We start from the raw sequence: 18,489 nt of genomic DNA, 5'->3' as shown, positions 1-18,489 counted from the left end.
AAAGAGTTTTGTACTTTGTGGTTAAAGTTCAGAAGAACCACAGAAGTACAGATGGCTTTATAGTATGTCTGGATTTATGCTTCCCCCTGCTAACTACTTTTTAAATCAATACTAACAGCAAAGGGCTTCCATACACCGCATGAGGTAATATTGTCATAAATATCTCCCCGAATGGAAAGAAAAATAATATTTTTTAAAGAAAATTCAGGGTTTGATAAATGTTCAGTGTCTGTAATCGTTGGGTACTTTAAATATACAGCTGTGCAGTTTTATTCACAAAAGCTCCCAGATCGTGTGTCGAAGAAACTTTACTGTTGTACATTATAAAAATGTGCACAACTTCGTATTTTGGATGCATAATGTGAGTCCCAAAGGTTAATTTCCTGTTCATGAGGAGCTATATATAATTTAAAACCACTAATTTAGCTAGATGTTAGAATCTAACCAAAATAACTGGCTTATCAGTTCTATTATGAAAGTGTGGTGGCCATGAAATGCTAAATTGCATGGTATTATTTGCACGGTGAGTCACAGAAGATTGCTTTCATTTTGGTACTTTCTCATATAACAAAAACGGACAAGAAATAGAATTAGACCTCAGTGTTAAGGGAGCCATATTATGTCCAGGAAAGGTTTTAGGATGTTCGTTGTCTTATAATTTAGGGAATGAGATGGGGATGGTCACCACTTTAGCTAATGCTGTCAACCGAATGGTGACTGCAGCTGGTTTAATAAACTCATTATAGCGTAGTTTACTCCAGGTTCCTCTGCCTGAAGAATGTGCAGAGTAAAAACTTCCAATAATGCATCCAAACACGGTTAGTTTAACCTCACAATATAATTGTTTTTACAATAGTTTTGACAAAATAAATGCTGTCAAAAGATACAAGATACAGTTAGCATACCATTCAACTACTAGCAACATAAGGTCACATCTCAAAAATGTGCACCCAAATGAGCATGGCATAATTTGTGGAACTCCAGCTAAACAGTGAGTCTTGACACTTAACATTACTTTGCATCGCCCCCCCAAGCTCTTTGTCTGCAACACGACAAGAGGCCATAACGGATACATTAATTTTGTTCATTTGTAAGGACATGAGACCAATCAGTATCGCGGATGGGGCAGGCTTCGGGGAGTTCTGTCAAGCAATGGAACCGAGGTTTATTTATCGTTTCACGTCAAGGAGAAGTTCCACGTTTAACACAGCACTGCTCGCTCTGAGCATTCAATGTCAGTTCTATATGCTGTAAAACTTCAATTAATATTAATATTATTTGTTTCAATCACTGAATGAAGCCTTGGGACAACAGTCGCAACCTTAAATTGCTTGCACAAAACTCTTGATCAGCACTCATAATTTGTTTGTTCATTTAAACCGTTATGCGAAGAGAATGTGAGGGTGAGAGCGCATGAGGTCTGCAGTCTTGGCCATTAGTTGATTTCCTTGTTGTTGTAATACATTGTCAAATATGTTTAAACTTAAATAGACTACCCATACAAGTAGTTATGCCTCTTTGTATTATTTTGTCCTGTTATTGACATAATGCACGTCATTGACGGCATACACAACTAGATGTTCGAATAGTTCGAATATTCATGGTTTTTTTAGAGGGAATATTCTAACGTCATTTTTGAGCAATTTTGACAGCCCTACTACACAGACTCTCTGCCTGATTTACATTCTCACTAGATATGTTGTCCGCTTGAACTTATGTCTGTAGAAAGCACAGCTGTTCTTTAAGCCTGAGAAGAGAACATCATTTTGACATTTTCTGAGGTACTCGGCAGATGGTGTAACTTGAGGGAGTCCATCACTACATTAAAGACCTTGTTGATGTGTGGTTCCCCATCAAGGCCTGTGGAAAAGCTCAAGTCTAATGCAGCATTGCATAAGATGACTCTGATTGTCAAGATGTTGCATGATGAGGGTTGGCACTCTAATAACTAATAACCATTTTAATTGTAACTTCTTAGCATATCTTAGCATAGCTTATGCCTACCTAGCACAGCTGCACCAATAGATGCTTATATGTTGACTCATGTAATATTTATACTTTATTACTCAGGGTGACCATAGGTAGCTGACAGATATATATAGTGACGGTAGTATATATATATATATATATATATATATATATAATGTTTTTAATTATAGAGATCGACCGATATATAGATTTACCGATATTTTCCCCGATATTTAAGCATATTTCCATATCGGTTTCACCGTTAAATACTGCAATCTGCTGGGTGTTTTGAGTTTTTGATTTGCTGTAGTTAGTATACTTTATTTAACATAACAGCCAGTTATGCACAATTTAGATGCATTACATAAATGCCTGATGTGTAGTTTGCTTGACTCACGGAGTCATGTTAAATAATCCATCAAGTCCTGTCCCAATAAAGACATAACTTTGCATGAGTTAAATAATACAGCCATGAATGAGCACATATTGGAAATAAAAACACTGAATTTTATTCTATCGCTGCAGTAAATTTGCTCATTAGTCTCGTGAAGTCACTTTCATATTGCTATTCACTCAGCAGGTTGATGCTGATGAAATGCTCCAGCACGGCCACTGCATGTAACTTTTAATAATATTCACTTAAACACCCAAATTTGTATTCACATTTAATATGTAACTATTATTTTTCTAACAAACATCAAAATAAAAACAACTCTTTGGAAATTAATTATTATCGTTGTGAGGGATCGCAGTAGGAGTATGGTTCTGTGTAACTGCATAGATAAACCATGCTATCAGCACGCATTTCATTATCTAGAGGGGCAAAAACATTATTAATAATTTTGATATAACATTCCAGTTGAGAAATGCAATAAAATACAATGTTTTGTTTGTTATATTCTAATATTGAAGAGAATATTATTCAGAGAATTATTCTTGACTCTATTAAACCGCTTATAAACTTGATAAAGTTGATATGACAATCTACATTTATTTTGATTATTTTTAATATTAGTGTTGTTTCTGTTGATGCTTTTTATAAATAAAAAGATTTTTATTGTTCTAATATAAAGATTAAATTTAACACAAGACAAATTTTCAACACTTAAAAAAAAAGATGACTGAAAAGAGAAAAAAACAAAGTGAAGAATGTTCTTCACATTTAGTTCTTACTTCACATAACAGTAAATAAATATCGGTTCTGCATTTCGGTTATCGGGCACAAAATCATGCAAATAATTGGTAATGGTTATAAAAAAACAATATCGGTCAATCACTAATTATATAGTTTAATAGAACAATGTAATAGCAAATGATATGCAGACAAAATATGGGCTATATCGGTTATAGTAAATGGTCATTTGGATTATATATATATATATATATTTTTTTTTTTTTTCATCAGCTTGATATTTAATTGTGCATTTTCTGTGTGTTTAGATTTATATTACGTTGGTTAATCTTGCCTAAATTAATCTTTAAGAATCCAAAAAAATTCCCTTTAATTCACTTCCAAAACTAAAACTTAACATGAATAATTTTATTTAATGTAATTTTTAGCACGTCTCTAATTGAACATTTTGCATATTATAGATTAACATGCTATGATGCCTAAAATTTGTGTACTTTTTAGTGTTATTTTTGTAATGTTTATTCAAAATAGTGTGGAAATGGACTATCATTATAGGCCAGAACTAATATCAATGTATCCCAAAATGTTGTAATTTTACAAAATATTTACTAAATTCCCTAAAAACCGAAAATGTGGGATTATTCTTCATTACACTTACATTTAAAGTCTTTTTTATTTAACGAAACCACATTTTGCATAAATGGATTACAGTCTCCAGTTTGATCCCTCCCTTTTTTGTCTTGTTTTCTAAAAACACAGTTTTTGAAGCTAATACGGCTAGCATGCTTGTTAATATCTGCTGCTTGAACTCTTCTCTCCACTAACTCTCTTACCCTTTCTTTCTCTCTCTCTTATTCCTCCCTTCCTCCCCACGTCCAAAAGTTAAGACATGAAACGTCGGACGTCATCGCAGAACTCTGCCGTTGGAGGCAGTCCAAGGTCAGTCCATTAGTCCCTGTAGAGCTCTGAACGACCTCTCTGCTATCATAGTCAAGCACAGGGTAATGATAAGAAACACTTTTTAGTCAGAAGAGCTCTTGGGAAAGGGGTTATTTCGGTTTGCTTGATATTCTGTTAAGCAATAGCTCACATAAAATGTAAATTCTGTCATTTACTCATCCTCATGTCATTCCAAACCATCTATGACTTTCTTTCATCCCTGAAAGGCAAAAGAAGATGCTTTGCATCCAAGCTGCGCTTGCTTTTCTGGTGATCCACACTGCTGAGCTCCCAAAATGGATTCATGAAAGTATTATAGAAATAGTCAGTGTAAATGGTAAAACTATACTACAAGTTTTCAGAAGTAAAATCATATTTTCATGTAAGGAGCGATGCATGCTAAAAGTCTGCCACAGCTGTTCGATACCATTAAATGTCAGAATAAGCTTTATTTTCCAAGGAATTTGTTGTTTTTTTAGGAGCTCTTGGTACATACATACATACATACATATATACATATATGACATGAGAACATAAAAGAACAATTAAATTAGACTAAAGAAAAAAAATGACAATAATGTGTCAAAAACTCTTGATAATGCAGGATGCTTGCTTTAGAGACTTTCACAAACCAGAAGTAACCGCCTTGGATTGTACTATTCTTTGCAGACCAGTACAGTATAGTTATAATTCACGTCCAAAGTATGATTATATCATGGTACTGCACAGTACTACACAGTTCTTTGCAGTTGTTGTTTTTTGTGACCTTAAACTGTCTTTGAAGGAGAGCTGTAGACACAAGACCAGCTGTGTGAACTATCCCAGGTGGTCCTTCATCTAGTGTTTGACACAAGGCCACACAATGCTGACCTGAAAGGGGTCAACAAGTTTCTGGATTTTGAAAAAAGTTACAAAATTACAATCCTTTGTGGAAAAATAAGGGGGGAAACGGCCAGAAATATTAATTTAAACACCCAAATGAATCAAAGGAGACAGAGAGGTGTTGCACATGGTGTCACATGACTCGCATAACATTCATAATCGCACCCTTTGGCAATACAGTCTTGTTCAAAATAATAGCAGTACAATGTGACTAACCAGAATAATCAAGGTTTTTTGTATATTTTTTTATTGCTACGTGGCAAACAAGTTACCAGTAGGTTCAGTAGATTCTCAGAAAACAAATGAGACCCAGCATTCATGATATGCACGCTCTTAAGGCTGTGCAATTGGGCAATTAGTTGAATTAGTTGAAAGGGGTGTGTTCAAAAAAATAGCAGTGTGGCATTCAATCACTGAGGTCATCAATTTTGTGAAGAAACCGGTGTGAATCAGGTGGCCCCTATTTAAGGATGAAGCCAACACTTGTTGAACATGCATTTGAAAGCTGAGGAAAATGGGTCGTTCAAGACATTGTTCAGAAGAACAGCGTACTTTGATTAAAAAGTTGATTAGAGAGGGGAAAACCTATAAAGAGGTGCAAAAAATGATAGGCTGTTCAGCTAAAATGATCTCCAATGCCTTAAAATGGAGAGCAAAACCAGAGAGACGTGGAAGAAAACGGAAGACAACCATCAAAATGGATAGAAGAATAACCAGAATGGCAAAGGCTCAGCCAATGATCACCTCCAGGATGATCAAAGACAGTCTGGAGTTACCTGTAAGTACTGTGACAGTTAGAAGACGTCTGTGTGAAGCTAATCTATTTTCAAGAATCCCCCGCAAAGTCCCTCTGTTAAAAAAAAGGCATGTGCAGAAGAGGTTACAATTTGCCAAAGAACACATCAACTGGCCTAAAGAGAAATGGAGGAACATTTTGTGGACTGATGAGAGTAAAATTGTTCTTTTTGGGTCCAAGGGCCACAGGCAGTTTGTGAGACGACCCCCAAACTCTGAATTCAAGCCACAGTACACAGTGAAGACAGTGAAGCATGGAGGTGCAAGCATCATGATATGGGCATGTTTCTCCTACTATGGTGTTGGGCCTATTTATCGCATACCAGGGATCATGGATCAGTTTGCATATGTTAAAATACTTGAAGAGGTCATGTTGCCCTATGCTGAAGAGGACATGCCCTTGAAATGGTTGTTTCAACAAGACAATGACCCAAAACACACTAGTAAACGGGCAAAGTCTTGGTTCCAAACCAACAAAATTAATGTTATGGAGTGGCCAGCCCAATCTCCAGACCTTAATCCAATTGAGAACTTGTGGGGTGATATCAAAAATGCTGTTTCTGAAGCAAAACCAAGAAATGTGAATGAATTGTGGAATGTTGTTAAAGAATCATGGAGTGGAATAACAGCTGAGAGGTGCCACAAGTTGGTTGACTCCATGCCACACAGATGTCAAGCAGTTTTAAAAAACTGTGGTCATACAACTAAATATTAGTTTAGTGATTCACAGGATTGCTAAATCCCAGAAAAAAAAAATGTTTGTACAAAATAGTTTTGAGTTTGTACAGTCAAAGGTAGACACTGCTATTTTTTTGAACACACCCCTTTCAACTAATTCAACTAATTGCCCAATTGCACAGCCTTAAGAGCGTGCATATCATGAATGCTGGGTCTTGTTTGTTTTCTGACAATCTACTGAACCTACTGGTAACTTGTTTGCCACGTAGCAATAAAAAATATACTAAAAACCTTGATTATTCTGGTTAGTCACATTGTACTGCTATTATTTTGAACAAGACTGTATCTGAACAAAATGACCCTATGTATGAGTGTTTGTATTTATCATTCCTCATGCTTTATGGTGTGTGGTCAAGGTTCTTTGTGTCTGGGGTTTTTCTAGTCTCGTTCTTTCATATGCCAACATAAGCTATCTGTGAATCACTCATCTGTGAATCAGTCTGTGAAACAGACTTTATATCCACTTCCCCTGAGAGGAACAGAGGAAATGAATGAGCGCTATCTGATGACATCGAGTTGTGGGTCATCCATGTGCTCTGATGTCACACCATCCCCTCCAACCACTGGAACAAATCTGCCCAAAACGTTTAGCAGCAGTGTGCAAGAAACTGCAAATCTAGTCTCTGTTAAGCAGTGGATGGCTGATAGTCCTTGCGTGAAATGGTAAGGAGGATTGTTTCTCATTAGTTGACTGTTGTTATCTGGTCTCATGTGATGTTCAGCATGCAGTTAAGCTCAAACAAGAACAGTCCCAGTCTGCTAAAATGGGCTTCTTGCGTAAACTGCAAGGAAAGAAATGGGAAGAGTGTTAGCTGTGCAGAACCAGGTGTTGCTATGCGGATTGTTACGGTGTTGCTGTGTGGTTTCTAGGGTGTTGTGGATGGTTTCTGGGAAGCGTTGCTAACTGGCACAAGTTGATTGAGCTCATCAGTCATAAGTCTTTAATGTTATAGTTGCTAGATACATTACCATACAAACGTTTGATGTCATTGAGTTCACTATGGTTTAATTTGTTTGATCAAAAATACAGTAATACTGTAAAATATTATTCCTGTGAATTTTCAGCATCATTACTCCAGTCTTTAGTGTCACATGATCCTCCAGAAACCATTCTAATACGCTGATTTGCTTTACAAGAAACATTTCTTATTATTATCAGTGTTGAAAAAGTTGTGCTGCCTAACAATTTTGTGAAGAAATAACCAGAGACCAAGAAAATGTTGATTGTGCTTGATTTGTGAAATAGCCTCTTTTTGCATTGCTGTTGTTGGTTATGAATATGAATGATATTTGGCTCAGCTGCTGTGTGTTTGTTTAGCAATGTTTAGCAGACATGTTGAAAGTGTAAGTAAGTGTAAGAGTTTTACTAATTTTGCTCTTCTGGATGAATTTTAGTACATTATTCTCTTTGAAGAGTGAGGGTGGGAGTGATGACAAAATGGGTTGTGTTGCGTACATGAGTGTATGGATTATTAGATGGATGAGTAACAGTAAATACTTATACAACCCATGTGCAATAACGCGTGCCACAGCTAAATAATGACAATGCATGGTTATTTTAATGAAACTGAAATTATGCGGCATGCAATATGTAAAACAAATCCATTCTATGATTAAAACGGTAGGCTTTGAAAATGACTTGACTTTGGTCATTGTAATAGTTGCTTGCCATCAACAGAGAAGTGAACCAGTCAAGCAATCATGAGGATTACTTTAAACTGGAATAATCCTTGTCAAACTAGACCGCAAACTGCCTCCACATCCTGTTTGGCCATTCCTCTGCCTGGCGCTGCAGTTGTCTGTCATAGATACTGTTTGAGAGTGTCCTCCTCGAGAGCTGGATTTGCTCCAGAGGAGAGTCTGATCCAGGATTAGGCTGTAGTCACTCATCAGGACAAATACTGAGGACTCAGCCAGTCTGAATCTGTTTTGGGCTGCTTGCTATTATCAGCAGGTCTTCTACTTCAGATAGGGTGGATCCACTGGAGTGACTCGGCTCCAGTGTTGTAATCTAAATGAGTCTGCATTGGCTTATCACCAACGCCTCCTGTTTGTCCTTGGGTGTTACAAACCCTCTGACAGGGGTGTGGACACGTCTCTCATGAAGGACAATATAGAAAAACATACTGTATAAGGCAGACCTAAACAGTTATTATTTTGTTATTATTTATTTATATTATTTAGTTTATTTTCTGTTTATGGTTAAAGGGATACTCCACCCCAAAATTAAAATGTTGTCATTTTAATCACTTACCTCCATGTCGTTTCAAACCCGTAAAAGCTTCGTTCCTCTTCAGAACACAATATATGATACTTTGGATGAAACTGGGAGGCTTGTGACTGTTCCATAAACTTCCACGTAAGTAACACTGTCAAAGTCCAGAAAAGTATGAATAGTCCATCTGCCATCAGTCGTTCAACTGTAACGTTAAGAAGCAACGCTAATACTTTTTTGTACACAAAGAAAAAAAAACAACTTTATTCAACAATTTGTCTCCTCTGTGTCTTTCAGCATCAGCTTGGCGCCATTTTGGAAAACATCCGCTGAACGCGAGCGGTGTACGCTATTCTGCGTCAGCCATGACACAAAGATGCGTTTTCTGTGTATTTACACTTTGATGTGAACGACACTGCATCCATGCAGCACAGCTGACACAGAAGAGCGTACGCTGCATGCGTTCAGTTTATAATCTCCAAAATGGCATTATGGTGATGCGGAGAGACGAATTGTTGAATAAAGTTGTTATTTTTGTATTCATTGCATACTAAAAGTACTCTCGTTGCTTTATAATGTTATGGTTGAACCACTGATGGCAGATGGACCATTCTGATGATGGCTTTAAACCTTTTCTGGACCTTGACAGTGTAATTTACTTGGCTGTCTATGTGACAGTCACAAGCCTCCCGGTTTTCATCCAAAATATCTTAAATTGTGTTCCAAAGACAAACGAAGGTTTTAAAGTTTTGGAACGACATGGGGGTAAGTAATTAATGACAAAATGTTCATTTTGGGGTGGAGTATCTCGTTAAGATTCATTATTTTAATTATTTGAAATTCTTATTTAAATGCTTAAAAAAAAAGACTAAAAAGAAAGGTATACAACATTAAAATAACATTACATTTTTAAGTTTTTTTATCACAACAGAAATAGTAGAGTTGCATATTAAATTTGAATAAATCAAAAGTATATGGTTTATAATCCTATAATTAATCCTAAAGCACCAAAAGTGCTGTCAATATGTTTTATACATTACAGAACGATAACAAATGCAGGATGCCAAATAAAGTGAGAAATATATATATATATATATATATATATATATATATATATATATATATATATATATATTAGGGGTGTAACGGTTCACAAAATTCACGGTTTGGTTCGATACGATACACTGATGTCACGGTTCGGTTCGGTACGTTTTAGATACAGCAAAATGTAAAAACATCTAAACTTTTCAGAATGCCGCAAGTGCACCGCGGGTCATGTGACAAGAACTAACCAATCAGCTTCATCCTTTCCAGTAACAACGTTGAAAGCTCAGCCAAGATGAAGGAACAGCTGATCATAGTTGTATATGGATTACAATTTTGAAATAAATTTAGTAGCAGAGCTAGCCTACTGCAAGCGATTTTTAGAGCTGCAAATCCATTTATCCTTTGCTGAAATTTCCGCGTCTTCATGGAGAGAGCACGTCATTGTTGCTCAGCAAAGGCAGACGCCTCAGAGGCGCAACTGCCCGAGCGCTTTGGAAAGGAGGAGAAAGACGCGTTTTTAGGCGCGATATGTGAACGGCCCCTAAGGCGCTCGCTCACTCAGCACGCGCTGAAGGCTCATTACAAAATGTCTAATGCATTTAACAGACCAGAAATAGAAGATCCTCCAATAACCAACAGGTCTGGAGTTTGGGTGCACTTTGGATTCCCTGTAAGCCATAATGGTGATGATAGAATGAAAGGTAAATTCTCATATCCGCGGCTATAACGTAAATGAAGCCTACCAATCGGCGCGGTGATGTCTTTTGCCCTGTTTGAGTCAGTTGGAAATGTATGTCTAAATGCTGCAGGGATAGTTTATTGCGCGTATATTTCTCCTTTTTTTCGTCTTTTCCCAGATACTGACACACTAAGGTGATGTCGCCGTAAATGAGTTGACATGTTTCAAGTATTCCCGCTGGTGTTTTTTTTTTTTTTTTTTTATCTATTCCCGCTGGTGTACCCTATTGTCATGTAGCAGATGCGACATACCGTTATTTTTTTTTATCCACCACTCTCTTGCCATCACCATTATAGCTTAAAGGGAATCCAAAGTGCACCCAAACACCTGACCTGTTGGTTATTGGAGGATCTTCTATTTCTGGGCTGTTAAACGCATTGGCTATTTTGCAACGAGCCTTCAGTGCGTACTGAGTGAGCGAGCGCCTGACTGAGTAGCCTAACATAAACATATAACTATAAGTTGGGTTTTTTTTCATTCGGGAGTGTCAGGGGCGTTGCCTGTTACGTCGTTTGGGTTATTGGGCTACCTTGTTGAACACATATCATTATATTTCACTTTTTTTTTTTTCAAATATAATTAATTAGTTCAACGAACCGTTCGGTACATAATGTGTACCGCGTACCGAACCAAAAGCCTCATATCCAAATGGTTCAATACGAATACGCGTATCGTTACACCCCTAATATATATATATATTAGTTTGGTCTGTTTGCCAGCAGTGGTAAACTTTGTTAACTGAGACTGCACCTTCACACAAAAGAAAGAAGCCTATATTGGTGTCATGAAAATAAAAAAAATATAAAGTTGTGTGTAGGTTATGAGATTTAGTTTTCCATTCTTGCTCACAACTACAAATACATTTGTTTTAAATAGTTTGTAAAATATGAGGTTTTGTGAATTGTTTCTTGTTTTTCTATGTAACTGTTCAGGATTTATTTATTTATTTATTTATTTTGTCTCAACAGTGATTGTGACATCATGGCCTCGGGATCTCCAGACATCACAATCTCTACTGAACCATCAGAAGCTGCAGAAGAGTGTTCAGGTAATCTTTAAGTCCCATTTTGTGTTTTAGCTTCCAGGTGAACAACAAGAACATCCATCATTTTCTGTCATACATTTTCCCCACACAGAGATCAGACATGATCTATTTGGATACTCAGTGAAGAGATACAAGATGCTAGATCTCACTGACAGGAAGTCAAGTAGTCTCTCCCATACGAACATGCTTTTCCATCAGACATTTGACCTTTCTCTCCAGTTGAATGTGGGAAGAGAAAGCCCAGACTGCTAAAGTCAGATTCTGCCGCGCAGACGACGGGCCTGAGTAGTAATGTGGATTAGCCATTTCCTCACAAAATAGGGTGCTCGCAGAGCCCGATAATCTCCTCTATTGGATTGTGGGTCTATCTAAATCCATTAAGTTCAAGAGAGTGTATTTGGGAGGTGTTAATCTTGCACAGATTTACCACAGGATGTTGATGGTTGATCCATGACCAGGGTCACATTGTAAAATTCATGACTGTTACCTTAAAAAAGAGTGAAAGGATATAGTTGGAGTGAATGTTGCCATTTTTTAAGAGTGTCAGCTATAAGGATTTCTACTAGGGCGGGGACTCGATTAAAAAAATTAATCTAATTAATTAGAGGCTTTGTAATTAATTAATCGAAATTAATGAATTTTTTTTCTGTAATTAATTAATCTTAGTTAACGCGTTATTTTTTGTGTAATTAATTATTCTCAATTAACGCGTTAAAGTCCCGGCCCTAATTTCTACTTTTGATGACTTCTGAATGTACTTTTCTACTTTTTAAAGTCTTTAAAGAAAAAAACTGATAAATTCAATGATTACTTCTGTAACCGTTCCTGTAGCCTTATTGCACATTTTAAGTATGTTATTTTTTATGTAAAAAAAAAAAAAAGTCCAATTAGATTAAATTACAGTTGCTGTATGTCGGATTAAAACCGAGTGGTTAAAAATATTGGAGAGGGTTTTTTAATGCAGGTTGCCAGATAGACGACACCTACAGGAACGAGCGTAAATGACTCTAACATTGTTTTTTAGTTAAACAACTGTTAACTTAGCATGTTTCTTAAAGGGGTCATATGATGCTTTTTCAAGTTTTCCTTTCTCTTGAGTGTTTGTGCAATCTGTTTGTGAACCCGAAGAAATATTTTTTATGAAAGTTAAGACTTGTCCACACCCTCCTAAAATGCCTTGTTTCAACACGCCCCCACATGTCTATGTCACGATGTGGGAAGATTTACATAACGCAGTACAAATATTCACACAAAGAAAAAGGCATAACTTTATTGTTGCTTTCACTGCAGCCACCATGTTTCGATGACGCTGTGTGTTTCGTTTTGAAAGCGAAACTACTTAGTTTGGCATTTCAAAAGAGGACACGACTAGAAATCAGTGGTTAAGTTATGTTCACAACACCTTTCCAGAACAGTTCAAACCAAGTATTCTGACGATTTGTGCTACACTGTTAGATTTTGCTAACACTGTCAGAACTGCTAACATTTGGCCAATCATAATGCACAGGTTAGCTGACCAATCAGAGCACACCTTGCTTTTCAGAATGATGAGCTTTGTAAAAATCAAGGCATTTCAGAAAGGCGGGGCTTAGAGTAGAAACAATAATGTACTGTATGTGGAAAATGTTTTTTTTTTTTCACCTTAAACAACATAAACACATTTCATCATACCAAATGCACAAAATAATGTTCTTTTTAGATCCCCCTTGCTCAAATCTTGCCCTGGAGGTCCAATGCTCTGCAGAGTTTAGCTCCAACCCTGATCAAAGTCACCTGCTTGTGATTTTCTAATGAACACAGAGTCATTGATTGGCATTGATTAGCATGCTCAGGTATGCTTGATTAGGGTTAGAGCTAAACTCTGCAGGAAAGTGGATCTCGAGGTCCAGATTTGAGGATCCCTGGGCTAGATTGTTACTTCTGACTCAGATATTCTGAATCAGTTCACCAAAAATGCTCATTCACATTCATTCAGGAATTTGTTTAAAGGGAATCATGATGCAATTTCAAATTTTCCTTTTTCTTTTTGGAGCTCTTGGTGAATAAAGAAGATCGATGAAGTTGCAAAGACTAAAGTCTGAAAATCCATAGAGATAAAAGTTAACACTCATCCAAGCCCCCCCGAAATGGCTCGTTCTAACACGCCCCCACAAATCTACGTCAGTATGTTGGGAGATTTGCATAACGCCGCCCAGATGTTCACGCAAAGAAAGAAGGTGTACCTTTTATTCTCGTTGTAGTATTGTTGTTGCCACAACCACAATGTCGTGTAGACCCTGTGTTTGTTTCACTTTGAAAGCGAAACTACTTTGTTTGGCTTTCCAAAAGAGGACGATATCCGCTTCGTCATGTGTGGAGCTATTCCGTGCTGGTCAATGAGAAAATACATCAACTTTGCACTGTGGATCGCCAAATCGGCTTTCAACGTGGACAAAGCAGTGTCCAGCTTGTCACATGTGGTTGCTGCAAGTCAAGGTACGCGCCTTCGAAGAATTCGCCAGCTGCACCGTTCTCAAGCTGATTTGTTCACTAAACCTTCCTGTAGGCTACATCAGAGTTTGCAGATTTTATATTGAAGTTTGATTGTTTTTAATTGTTCATCCAAAGTTCCAAGTTCATTGATGGAACATCAAGCAAGTGATTCAAGTCATCTGAATCAGATTCATTCACTGTTTCATTCAGTAACTCGTCCTGTAGGTTTCATGATTATGCCTTTAATTGTGGTCATCGTCAGAATTTTTTCACATTGATAAATTCCCATAGACTCCTGTGTAAGTGCGTTAGGTTCATGCATCTTAAATAATTTAATCTAACCTATAATCTTTCTCCTTTAAAGCCTGCATTATAAGGCTGTTTACTAATGCTTCAGTCAGTCGTTTAAGGTAACACCTACATCTCTTTGCTAAAAGGAAGAGGCTTGAATGGAAAATATGATTCATGGTAGTTAATGGGACTGTTCACTTAAAAGATTAATTCTGATATACTGAATTAGAATAGATTCAATGCAGACCCTGGGAAAAAGACATGATTATAAGATATATTAAAAGTTAATTTTCAATTTGAAACTAGTTTGAATTGTATTCAAAAATTGACAATGATAAAGTTGATTTATTGTAACTTTCGTTGTGATTTACCAGCATAATTATATTGTACATTCCTCAGCATAAACAATGCAACCCCTTTCCCTAGGGCACTTAGTGTTTAATGTGGCTGCATACTGAGGCTCTGTTCTTAGAAGGCAATATTTAGCATCCCTCACTGTGTAATCAAATAACCGAGCATTGAGTGGTTTATACGAGACAGTGAGATCTCTTTCTCTGTTTGTTGTTTACTGCCTTTAGACAGGACCCATCTGGAGACTGTAGGCTTTGCCAGTAGAGCTTCATCATGTGACTCTCCTCAAGACAAGAGTGTGAGAGACAGGATGTCAGGCAGCAAGGGAAAACCAATACATAGAGGCTGAAGTCAAAATCGACAAAATGACTGTATGGAGAGCAGTAAATTCACTGTTTTTATTATCTAGAAAGTCTTTATTGAGTTGAGTGAGACTAGCTCTGTTTTAAAACTCTGTTGAGCTACCTACATAGATAAAATTTTAAGGGATCACCTACAAACATAATGACTGTTCTAAATGGTAGTAAAAACCTTTTTTTTTTTGTTTTAGTTTTTGCGTGTATCCTTGGAGGTGATTCAAGAATGCACTGTGAAAAGGAAAAATGTGGCAGACATAAAAATTAATACCAAAATGGCACTACATAGGTGGCACAGAAGTGCTTCTGAAGTACCATTTAGGTGACTGTTAAACAGACTATTTAATGTTGCTCAAAGGTTGCATAAATGGATTTTCGCTACAGTTTAACTGCATGCAGTTATACCAGGGGCTGAAGAAGGTCAGAACAGGAATCATTTAGTCTGGTTTTCATGCTGCATTGCATCTTTACTCAGATTTCCGAGCAGCTGTGTAAAGATTCCTTTAAACAGACTATTTAACTCAATATTTGTGTATTCTGTTGCCAAATTTGCCCTGCAAAAGTGGCGCAGAAGTGCTTCATTTAGGTGTCTTGACACAGACTGTTTAATGCTGCTCAGAGGTGACTTAAATGCCTTTTAAACAGCATTTACAACTGTATACTTTGATTATAGGGACTGAAGTGGGTCAGAGCTGGCATAATTGAGTCTGGATTTGATGCAGCATCATGTCTTTACACTAAATTTTGAACCGATACAGAGCAGGTTGTGTAAAGATGCCTTATGAGTTTTGTTTATTTAGGCATTTTTACACAGCTTAGTTAAGGCAGCTCTGTGCTTGCTGAAAACTCAGTGTAAAGATGTAATGCCACATAACATCCTGATTAAATGATGCCAGCTCTGACCCATCTCCGCCTCTAGTATCAAAGTATAATGTTGTCATTGCTGTGTAATTGCATTTATGCAACCTCTGAGCAGCTTTAAACAGTCACCTGGATGCCACTTCAGAAGCACTTTGTCATTATGCCAAATGTACACTGCAATGGTGGCACAGAAGCTCTTCTAATGTGGTTAGGGGTCTTTAAACTGGCCATTAAATGCTGCTCAGAGGTGGCATGAATATACAGATAATCTACAACTGTATGATTTGATACTACAGAGCAGACTTAATTGAGTCTGGCTTTAATGCAGCTTTACACCTTTGCATAGAATTCTAAGCAGGCACAGAGCAACATTAACTCAGCTGTGTAAAGGTTCCTTCAGAGTATCATGTTGTTAAAATACTGTTGGATTGTAGTTTTGATTGGAGTCAGAGGTTGTTTGGATAAATAGATCTGGGATATGTTTAAAGGAGTCAAATGGAGTGTTGTTCTTAAAAATGTACCCCACGTCAAGTGCACATCACTGAGAATTGTGTTTGTTCTCAGAGGAAAGAATGACTCTACTAGTAAAGGTCGTCATCCCAGTATTGTTCATTCAGTTGTACTTCTTTAAAGACCACTGGCTTATTCAGTAGAACAAGACTGAACTTTTAATGTTTGTTTTGGATTTTTAAGGCTTTCTGGTTCTTAACCTTTGGGATGAATAAAATCTGTTTGTAATCTAATCATTAAAACCGGCTGAAATCCCCAACACTGTATCTACGCTGTGCACTGCAGGTGATGTCATATAGTCATATGTCATGATGCATGAATAATACACACTGAATTAGCAGCTGTTTTTATTGACGCTATACATACCTGTAGATGCATCTGTATGATGAAAACAAGAATTGCATTATATTCCGATGAACTGTATCGATTACCTAAGAAATCACTGGATCTAACACTAAATGTTGCTTCAGTTGTGTGTTCAACAGTACTGTTGTGTGAAATTATCCAGCATTAAACCTCACTGGGCCTAATAAGAAATGGGTTTTTAAAGCAAAGGCAATCATAAAGCCATTAATAACACAATTAGGACTTTCAACTAAAGATAAATTAGTGTTACATAAGCACCCTGTAGAGAATATGTATGGGTTTACAATGGCTTTTTTTTATGGGTATTATATTAATGCATGTATTAAACCATTTAAGGATTTTTACACCAAAAAGATCCACCGCCAACTAATCAGAAACAATCTGCTGTCTGGTCAGTAGGACTTCTCACTTGATTTTCTTGACCCCAGTGCAGGTGGTGTTTGCATCGTAAACATGCTGTGTGTATAATTTGTAAGACTTGAGGGCCAGCAAACATGATCGTCTGCCAGTTGAACTTATTTTGTTTAGATATGTGAACACTGACTAATTGTAAACACGTTCAACGTTTGCTGTATGTAAGCCTCTCAGAATTCAAGATTCCTTCACAAGTGGTACTCATTTAAACTTGTCTGTTGTGTTTGTAATCCAGGGAAAAAGAAGTCCAAGTTCCAGACGTTCAAGAATTTTTTTGTAAAGAAAAAGAGGAAGGAAAGTCCTGCACCTTCGAGTGAAAGTGGTTTGAAGGCCAGTCAATCGAGTGATGACGTCAACACCTCAGAGCCAACCATCAGCCACGCCAACAGCAGCAATGACCACGGGTGAGAGAATACAGTTCAGATCACTTTAACTTTTATTACTAGACTGCATGTCTACTATATATCTATTTTCATAGTTTTTCCCATTTCCTCGTGTGCCATTTTTACACTTTGCCAATTATATATGACATAAACTTCACTCACCTTCATTCAAAGATCCAAGATGAACTTGGGAAGCAAAGCCATGTCACATGATAGTGTCTTCGTGTCGGATTCACCCTCATCAGAGACTAATGAGGGTCTGGGGGCGTCCCAAGACAACATTCATGGGAAAGTGAAATCTCTTCAGGTATTCCAGTCTGTTATGATTTATCCATGTATTAATTATGTTTTATGCCCAGTGTAATATTGTGTAATAAAACCACTGGTGATGTGTTCCGGATGCAATTTTCGGGTCATAGGGTAATTTTTTTTTTTTTTACACTTAATATCATAAAAGCATTTTTTGATTGTCCTGTCCTACTCTAAGAAATCTTCACTTTTCAAAACTGCATTCAATTAATTAAAGTAAATGTTTATTGTTGAAAAATAAAAATAAAAAAAAATTACTAAATATATTTTTTCTGTGATATTCAAACTGTCTAAGAAAAAAGGAAAAAGACTTTCGGATTTCGTCAAATTACAGTAAAATTTTGACAAAAGTTACTTGCAGTATAATAATGCATTTAGAAATAATTTAGATAATACATTTATACTAATAATTTATATTTATAATAATTTTATCATTTATTGTCACAATTAAATTGCAGTATATTTGTTGATAATTGCTAACATCAAAACTAACATTACTAGCCAATCAGAATGATTTGCATAGTGGCAGCACTGATGAATAGAGAAACGTGACAAAAAGCTGCAAGGTCCATTGGTCAAAGATGTCCATCTAGCGCATATTTACATAGAAAAGCTAATTAAAAAGCAGCAGAGCTTTGTGAACAGCTAAGAGCAATCACGTCATTTCCATAAGAAC

At 36.8% G+C, this 18,489-nt stretch overlaps 1 protein-coding gene across 6 annotated transcripts in view; it reads left to right on the top strand.

Moving 5' to 3' along the window:
- LOC128027803 (CRACD-like protein) overlaps window positions 1–18,489 on the top strand; it is a 48,189-nt gene that overhangs the window by 10,353 nt on the left and 19,347 nt on the right. For 2 of the 6 annotated variants that reach the window (XM_052615705.1, XM_052615707.1), the window contains exons 2-5: window positions 3,983–4,039; window positions 11,424–11,503; window positions 17,357–17,525; window positions 17,679–17,811. In XM_052615705.1, coding sequence (XP_052471665.1) covers window positions 3,990–4,039; window positions 11,424–11,503; window positions 17,357–17,525; window positions 17,679–17,811 — 432 coding nt within the window. In that variant the 5' untranslated portion in view covers window positions 3,983–3,989. Of the gene's footprint in view, window positions 1–3,982; window positions 4,040–7,054; window positions 7,118–11,423; window positions 11,508–17,356; window positions 17,526–17,678; window positions 17,812–18,489 lie in introns of those variants that run through there. The other 4 variants (XM_052615708.1, XM_052615706.1, XM_052615703.1 and 1 more) reach the window with 3 other exon arrangements.

This window comes from Carassius gibelio, chromosome A14, assembly GCF_023724105.1.
Source record: "Carassius gibelio isolate Cgi1373 ecotype wild population from Czech Republic chromosome A14, carGib1.2-hapl.c, whole genome shotgun sequence".
In the NCBI taxonomy this organism is placed as follows: Eukaryota; Metazoa; Chordata; class Actinopteri; order Cypriniformes; family Cyprinidae; genus Carassius; species Carassius gibelio.
The sequence above is the reverse complement of the archived record's forward strand: the minus strand, read 5'-3'. Positions and strand labels throughout refer to the sequence as shown.